This window comes from Pteropus alecto, unplaced genomic scaffold, assembly GCF_000325575.1.
Source record: "Pteropus alecto unplaced genomic scaffold, ASM32557v1 scaffold96, whole genome shotgun sequence".
Taxonomy (NCBI): Eukaryota; Metazoa; Chordata; class Mammalia; order Chiroptera; family Pteropodidae; genus Pteropus; species Pteropus alecto.
Window position 1 is genome coordinate 513,339 of NW_006438979.1, and position 8,862 is coordinate 522,200.

At 55.2% G+C, this 8,862-nt stretch overlaps 1 protein-coding gene across 1 annotated transcript in view; it reads left to right on the plus strand.

Moving 5' to 3' along the window:
* The first annotated feature begins 252 nt into the window (after positions 1-252).
* Positions 253-8,862, plus strand: part of MXRA5 (matrix remodeling associated 5) — a 22,359-nt gene continuing 13,749 nt past the window's right edge. The window contains exons 1-4 of the mRNA XM_025049758.1: positions 253-448; positions 4,963-5,092; positions 5,339-5,729; positions 8,256-8,818. Coding sequence (XP_024905526.1) covers positions 261-448; positions 4,963-5,092; positions 5,339-5,729; positions 8,256-8,818 — 1,272 coding nt within the window. The 5' untranslated portion in view covers positions 253-260. The remainder of the gene's footprint in view (positions 449-4,962; positions 5,093-5,338; positions 5,730-8,255; positions 8,819-8,862) is intronic.

The following is an 8,862-nucleotide window of genomic DNA, read 5'->3' on the forward strand; positions in this document are numbered from 1 at the left end:
GAATCAAGGCTACGTTCTATAGTCATGACGAACCGTAACGGGCGGAATATGACACATATAAGGTTCGTGTCTTTTTGACTTACAGTATTTCAAGCGTCGCTAACATCTATTATCTATTCGAAGTCCCGGGACGCTTAAAGCCGCTTAGGCACAATTCGGCTGAGAGTCGCCGCGCACGAGCAAGTGCTACGTGACAGTAAACGCGTCTCCTTTTGTGGTCCCGCCCACGCAGGTGTCCAGGGACCACGCAGCCCCGCAAGATGCCCGCGCGGGCGCCCTGCCGAGCCCTGTCCGTGGTGCTGATTCTGCTGTCGGCGCCTCCCCCGGCGGCGCGCGCCTGTCCCCACCCTTGCGCCTGCTACGTTCCCAGCGAGGTCCACTGCACGTTCCGCTCCCTGGCTTCCGTGCCGGCTGGGATTTCTAAACATGTGGAAAGAATCAATTTGGGGTTTGTACCACATTCTTCTTGGACGTTTTCGACTCCTTTGCCTGCGTGTTTATTTGGTTTCGCATGTACCCTCCTCGTGCACCCACGTAGCTGCCAATGTCGATTCCTTTATGTGTCGCTTTGTCCAGCATTGTGTGCTTCCTCGCGGGCAGAGTCGTCCCTTCGGGCGATTATCTGAGCGTGTCCATCAGCCGTAACCGCTGTCATAAAGTTTAATGACGAGGCGGCCTGACTACTTCGATGGTCGAGAAATGTCCTTGGATGATAATTCTCTAATACGTCATCGCTACAGAGGCACGTGACGCACACGTCAATATATGACACCACATTATTTGCATAGACTTCAGAAACTGCTAAAGAATAATAAAATTAATAAATGGGGCACCTCAGACATTTTGTAAGTGATGTGGATGGAGCCACTGCGTCTTTGAGGAAATCCAAGAGTTCTTAAAGATTTTGCCTCTTTAAGAATATCAACGTGTTTTAACAGATATTTTAGTGCAGTATTCCGGGCAGAGTTTTTAGATTCTAAAAATTCATTTTATACCCCTGAATTTTTCATAGGCATAAATGTTAGTCGCTTTGAGTTACAGGCAATCGTGTACAATTTTAATCGTAAGAAATCATTTGGACTTCTTCAAAAAGTATATTAGCTATCTTCCACCATCTAGAAAAGAAGAAAAATAATTTAGGGTTTGATGAATATCCATTGTAGAGATGTATTAGTAAAATAAAATGGTCAAACTCAACTCAGTGACCCAAGACTTTACACCTTAGAGTTTTAAAATATTCTTGCTGTTTTGACTATAAACTCCAGAAATAGAATAAGAGAATAGAAAGTTAGGACTATAAGACAGAAACTTTGGTAATCCAAAGCCTCAGACCGTTAAATCATTTTCCCGGTAAAATCTTAGGGAACATTTATGATTCCACTGTCTGAAAATCCAGCCACAATGATGATAATTCCTTGGGGGGCAAACAGTTTGGGTTTGCCAGAGGGGAAAATTAACAGATAACCAGCTTCCTTTTTACAATCCGACAAAGCTTTGCCACTAGAACAAACAAAAGATATTGAAAGCTTCCTTTTCCTGCCGATGCCGATAATATCTCGAGCTGCTTTGGGTAATATTCAAGACAGAAATTTAAAAAATGACTAAGGAGTAGCTAGCTTCATGGCATATCGCCAGAACATATTGATTCCGTCTGGCTTAATTTGCAGCATGAATTAAAATGCCACATTTCTAAGTCACGCTTTTAATTATGTCACAGCCCCGTTTTCTGGAAACCCGTCTCAAAGCAGATCATGAGGCTGGGGAAGGAGAAGCAATGAGCGTGCCGTCCGATGTGGAGAGCACTCGCGGTCTCGTGTGTCCTCGAGCCGCCTGCGAAGGGTGGAAAGGCCTCGAGGAATGAGAGATTACTGGCAGGGCGCTCGTGCAGTATGTCATTTCCTCGCAGATGTGCTCAGGGTTCCCAGTCAGCAGCGAGAGCGAGATGTCCTGTTTCCTGTTCGGATGGCCCCAGAGCCTTTCCAAAACGTTCCTGCCCAAACCGTTTTGAGCAACCAAAATAAAGCCATCCGCTTAGTGTCTGATTTCGAGACCTTTAACTAGTTTTCCCCTTTTCGAAAACACCGATTCTGAGGCTATCTTTCTGGGATTTTCGAGATGCCCATACTGCTCTTATTCCTGTGTGTGTGCGTGTGTGCGTGTGTGTGTGTGAATTTTGCTTTGTGATGCTAACCGGTATTTTTGAAGCAGTCCCGCACACATTTCTGAGAGAAGAGAAAACATTTCCGTTAGCTGGTTAGGTAGTCGGTGATCGCCCACCAGCAGGACGCTCTAGAGAGGACCTAGGCTCACCCCAGCGGCGTTTCACCGTCCCCCCAGCTTCTCTCCTGTGAATGCCACGTTCACGTCCTCAGCTCTCTGCTGGTTTTTAGACGGACTCAAGGAGCATTCATCCACCCCCACTGGGTGACGTTCCGGCGACTCCGTTGACTTTTGTCTATCTGAGAAAATTCTCTGGCGCCGAAGACGGCCACGTTTGGAAGTCTCTGATGCCTCATAAAGCAACCACGGAGAACGTGACAGAGTGAGACAGGTTCCCAAGCTGATATGGCCCCCATCCTGGACTTCGGGGCGATGCAGGCAGCTACGGATGGAGCTCAAACCTCCGTGTCCGTTTGTACCCGAGCGTGTTCCTTTGCCTTGTGGCCTTCGGCCTCCACCGTTATCACTGGATGTGTCACCTCAGAAGTGAGAATGTTTCACGACCAGGGCAGGGAACACGGACGAGCGCTGCACACGTTTGTACTAAAACGCGCCGAGGGGCCTCGAAGTCTTTGTGACGTTTGAGACTGAGCCTTTGACCGCTACCTGCTGCGTCTGAAGACCCGCCTGTCCCTCTGGCCTCTAGACTCTTTGCTGCCTCTGGGGTCTTGCCACGCGGTGCCCACACCCAGGGCCTTACTGCACGAGGCACGAGGGTGACGTCTCCTGACCACGCACGCGTCGAGGTCCATCTCCATCCTCGGAGCCTCACAAATGTGTTCCCCTTGACACGGCCAACACGACTTCGAACCAGCCCCCGTCTCGTCCAGCGTGGCAAATGACGCAGTCCACCTGACGCTCACGTCCAGCCGGAACCCTCTTCCTCCAAGTCTGTCGTCGCCTGTCATTGCAACGCTCCCCCGACCTCGGTGCTGGACCCCGCGATTCCCCTAGTCTGCCGCTCGCTTCCTCGTCCACCTCCGGCCCGTTCTCCACGCAGTGGCCGGACGTGCTGTCTTAACCTGTAGCTTCATCCGGGTCTTTGTCTGTCTTCGAACCCTCCAGTGTCTTCACGGTGAACTTGGCACAGACGAAACACACCACCCCCTCAGCTGCTACGCCACCTGGCCCCCGGCCCCCCACAGCCGCCTCACCTGATCTCATGTTCCTCCTACTGTTTCCGGACCAACCTCGGGCTCTAAAAATGGGAAAGAGACGGTTATGTGTGTTTTTTTTTAAACTTTCGCTTATTTATTTTATGATTTTCTTCCTTATTATTTCTTCATTCAGCAGTATTTTCTGTTAGAGTCAGGTGTTCAGCGCAGTGGTCAGACACTTACGGAACGTATGAAATGAGCCCCGGTGAGTCCGGCCCCCGCTGGCATCACACGTGCTTATTGCGGGGGCGTTGGCTGTCCTCCCTGTCCTGTACCTCACGTCCCGGCTACTGTCCCGTGGCTACCGATTTGTACTTCTCAGCCCTTCACCTCTTCCGCTCCAGGCCCCGCCCATCGACCTTGAGGTTGCTCTCTGGACCGATGAGTCCTGTGCTCTTGGTGCTTGTTTACGTATTGTCGCTGTTTGGATTCCACACGTACGCGACATTGTGCGCTATTTGTCTTTCTCTGTCTGGCTTCTCTCACTTAGTGTGACACCCTCCACGTTGTTGCGAAGGGTAAGATTTCACCTCTCTTCATGGCTGAGTAATATTCCACATCTTTTCGATCCACTGGTCCACTGATGGACGCCCACGTTATGTCCATCTCGTTTGCTGTGTTCACCATCCCACACAGGTGTCACCACAGGACCGTAAACAACGACACACAAAGGACGCAGTGCAGAGACCGTGGTGTCTCGTATGTCAACTGTCATTGCAAAATAAAATTTTAAAAATCATCTGAAAAATTTTTTTGGAGCAAAAGAGTTTAGAGCTGCAAGGTGCTCCCAAAGGCTCTGAGAGGGAGCGAGTTAGCCAGGTTCTGACTTGGAAATTGGGGGCTGGGTTTCGTCTCCGATGACTTCATGGGAGAAGCACCCCTGGCTGGCCGCTGCCGTATTAAGCTCCGAGGGCTTCGCCTTCATTCTGCTCACGTCTACGTCCCTTTACTCGGGTGATAAGGAGAAGCAGGTGACACTGTCAGGTCGGCAGAAGCCCAGATGCAAGGTAACCACCTCCCAACACGGAGCACAAAGGGTTCTGCATTCGTGACAGACTCGCATCTGCGGGGACGAACTTGGGGAGATATTTTTGCACCAGGACAGTGTAGCAATGGGGACCTTCCAGTCCAGGAAGCATCTGTACCCCCGTTCCTGCAAAATCGGAACCCCAGATACCCCAGAATGTTTACACGCAGGGTCGATCACCCACCGGAAGTGGCGGCTTGTCCTTGTGAAATCGGCTTGTCCTTGTGAAATGTCCCTGCGTGGCTGTGGACTTTGTCACGTGGTCCTTCCACTCACGGCCTTCTGCTTTTATGTCATATGCACGGCTACTTCCCACGTGGCCCATTTCCTTGCATCCTCAGGGGCCACGTGTCATTGATCTCGATTCCTTCTTCTCCAACGAGGGCTCATGGCCGCCTGCTTCCTCGAGGAGTCTGGATGCTCCGGGCTTTCTTAAAGAACCGGCGTTTCTGTTTTTCGTGTTTTGGGTTGTGTGTCGCTACGTTGCCTCTGGGCCAGAGGATCCTGACGGGCCCGGCTTCTCGTTCCCGTCGCTTATCGTTTCTTCCGTTTGTCCAGGTTCAACAGCATACAGGCGTTGTCGGAGACGTCCTTCGCGGGGCTGAGCAAGTTAGAGCTGCTCATGCTTCACGGCAACAACATCCCCAGCGTGCCCGACGGGGCTCTGAGGGACCTCGGCTCTCTCCAGGTAAGGCCGGGCCGTCGGCAGCATCCTGCGCTGCGGCCTCAGCCCCGCCTGGCGATTCCGAAACGCTCCGCGATGCGGCGGGACGTGGCTGCGGGACTCGGCACACGAGAAGCTGGCTTCGTGCCTCTGCTTTCCCGCCGTGTGCTCTGCTCCCCCGCGCCAGGGGAGGGGGCGGCTCTGTCAGTTACCAACGGGATTTCCCACGGCCCCCTCCACGCCCACCCCCTCCCCATCCTGTCTCCGCAGGTTTTCAAGTTCAGCTACAATAAGCTGCGGGTCATCACCGCACAGACCCTGCAGGGGCTGCGGAGCTTACTGAGGCTGCACGTGGACCACAACGAGATCGAGTTCATCCACCCGCACGCGTTCCAAGGCCTCACGGCGCTGAGGCTGCTGCATCTGGAGGGGAACGTGCTGCACCAGCTGCACTCCGGGACCTTTTCCACCTTCTCGTTTCTGGACTACTTCCGGCTCTCCAACATCCGGCACCTGTACCTCGCCGACAACAGGCTGCGGAGCCTGCCCGCCGGCATGCTTCAAAATATGCCGCTGCTGGAGAACCTTTACCTGCACGGCAACCCCTGGTCCTGTGACTGTGACATGCGCTGGTTCCTCGAATGGCACGGGAAATCGAAAGGTAAGCAGGGAGGAGGGTCGCCGTGTGTCTGCGCCCCACACTGCTCCCCTGTCCACGCAGCTCACCTTCTCCGGTCTTCCGACGTGGCTGTGTCTTGCACAGGGCGATGCACGTTGCATCCCCAAGTCAGCAAGGGGGAGGACTCACTTGTCGACCGCCACAAGTTAAGTGAGCACACGCGCCTGATCCGTAAGGCCAACGCAGCTGCGTCCTTCGGTGACCTGTAAAGCCGCTGTCATTGAATCACTTGGATGCAGTGATGTTCGCTGTCGCAGAATGGGGATCTAGGGGGTGACATGCACCTTGGGCTACAGCTGGACATGGGATTGTCTGTGCATCCGTGTCCTGTGACAAAGTGGACAAGGAATCTGGAGAGAGAGAAGGTTGAGGGTGGCCATGAGACCATTCTTCTGTGGGTAGAGGGGGAGAGAGATTTTTTGGATTGATCCAGGGAACAAAAATTTTTAAAAAAAAACAGGATCGATGTGTAGAAGTTTTGAGAAAGTAGATTGTGATTCAAAGTCAGGAAGGTTTTAAAATTCTTCTCTTTCTCTGCCTGCTTCTGCAAGGCTGCCCTGCAAACGCACGCTCAGATCGCACCGCGCTCCCATGTCCTGGGCGTCTTCGCCCATGGGCGTCTCCGCAGGCTCCTCCTCCTCTGTCTGAGGGGACGCTGGAGCATCCTCCGCAGGTGTCTCTGCAGCCCTGGTCACCCATGTTCCTCGGTCACCCCTTCCCTGCACCCTGCACCGAGCACTCGTCAGGGCAGATGTCCCGAGTAGGCGCCCGGCCATGCCCACGCCCCCACGCCAGCTCTCCAGCCCTTCGCCATCGGGTCGAGGAGAAAGAGCCCAGTCCCGCCCGTCGCTCCTGCTCCGAGCTGTAGCACCCCGGGCTCCCCGCTCCCTCATGCCCCCCGCTCAATGGCTCCTTGCGAACTGAGTTCAAACTCGATGCCACTGGACTCGCTCCGCCTCCTTCCGGGAACCCCTTCCTACCAGGTGGCTGCTTCCCGGCACCCACATCTTGGCTAAAAGGTCCCCTCCTCTCAAGGGTCTTGCCGCCCTCCATTTCTACAAGCCCCGCAGCCCGTGCCCACGAGGGACGCCCAGCGTGGCCACCTCACACCACCGTGTGAAGTGAGTGCTTTCGGGTGCCAGGCCGCTCCTTGCACAGATTGAGAGGGACGGAGGTGCCCTCATCTGTGGCTCCCCCTGAAATCTGGCATCTGCTTGACGTCGCCAGGCAGTGGGAGGGGAAAGGCGGAGGCGTACCTGCTTCCTGCGAGTTTTAAGGACAAAAGACGCATGTCACGTCGGTTCACACCTCATGGACGGGAAGTAGCCCCCACACGCGGGGTGTGGGCTGGGTGAGGTGGAAAGCCATTTGCTGACTGAATTCCCAGCAGCACAGAGCCATGTCGACCGCTCAGGACGTCGTGAGTGTGGGTGCGTGTGTCCGCGTGCACGTCCGTGTCCGTGTACAGGTCTCTCCGTGGGCACACGAGTGTTGTCCACCTCACGTGTGCACTTTCGAGGTGTCGGCTCTGACAGCCCCCCCGGAAACTGTTCAGGGAGGGAAAGTAAATACGGTGAAGAGGTTTGCAGTAGAGCAAGCCGCAGAGGACGGGGCTCGAACGGTGCGTACCCAGTGGGCGTGGAAAGAAGCAAACAAGTGTGAAGAAAACCAAAACAATAGTGTCGTAGGTTCCCCATGGGGAGAAACTGACGGATTCTAAACGCAAAGCCACGAGAGGTCTAGGTCGGAGCAGGGAGGAATCCTGAATTGATTGTGTAGACGCCGGTTCAAGGAGCCTTTGTCACTTCGAAACAGGCACGTCAGACAGGGAAGTCGGTGTGGAGCTGCTAGGCGTGCTTCGAGGCGGCTCGCGCACCTGTGGGAATGATCGTGGGCCGATGCACGGTCATCGGAATCCGACACGCGGGTGAGGTCTCCTCCCAGGGGACAGATCACAAAGGAGACGTGCCCGAGCTCAGGGGCACGTGTCCCCGAAGAGCTGAGCCGGGGAGGGGAGAACAGGCGGGACGGAGCCACGGACAGACGAGTAGGACGAAATGCCTGAGCCGTCGATGTCCAGGGTACGACTGCAAGAAAAGCAGACGCTGCCGGAAACAGTAACGCGTAGAAAGAGAGATATATATATAGTACCTACGCGTGATCCATGCCACAAGTTGGTCCTTTAGCCGGGAGAGATTTCCACGGGTCGCGATTGCTTTATATGAGATTCTCTCGTCCCTCATAAAAGGTGACTCCTCTAATGGGCGTGAAGAGCATCTTTAGCTTAGAGAATGTTCCAGAGAAGCACTCATGCCTCGCTGTCCGGCAGTTAAAAAGCTCGCAGTGCGCTAAACCGATCTGCGGCCAGACGTGAAGTCGCAGAGGCGAGGCGTCACATCCGTAGGCACAGGCGCCCGAGCGGGGCTGACGCACGTCCCGTGGCCGCGTGCGAGGCGCCCGTCCCCCGGTGCGCTGACCGCAGCGCGTGCGTCTGCTTCTCTGTTTCAGGGCTTCTGAAGTGTAAGAAGGACAAAGCCTACGAAGGCGGCCAGCTCTGCCCCGCGTGCGCCAGTCCCCGGAGGCTGCAGAAGCACGACATTCACACGCTGGAGGACGTCCCCTGTGTGAAGCCTTCCATCACGTCCCCTCTGAGACACAACGGCAGCAGTGGCCTCGAGGACGAGCAGGGCCCGGACGACGACGGCGGTGCCTGGCCCCCTCTGGAGCACTTCCAAGTCCCCGCGTGGCAGGTGTCCCTGAACATGACTGACGAGCACGGAAACACCGTCAGCCTGGCCTGTGGCATCCAGAAGCCCACACAGCTGTCCCAGATTCGCCTGAACCACACGGAATCTCAAGACATCGAGCTGAACGCCACCGTCGGCCTGGACTTCGAGTGCCCCATGACCCGGGAGAACTACGAGAAGCTGTGGAAACTGATCGCCTATTACAGCGAGGTCCCCGTGCGCCTGCAGCGGGAAGCCGCGCTCGGCCCCGAGCCCGCGCTCGGCCACCGGTACAGGCAGCACGCCGACGCCGACGCGCTGTACTACACGGGCGTCCGGGCCCAGGTCCTGGCCGAACCGCAGTGGGTCGCGCAGCCGTCCATACAGCT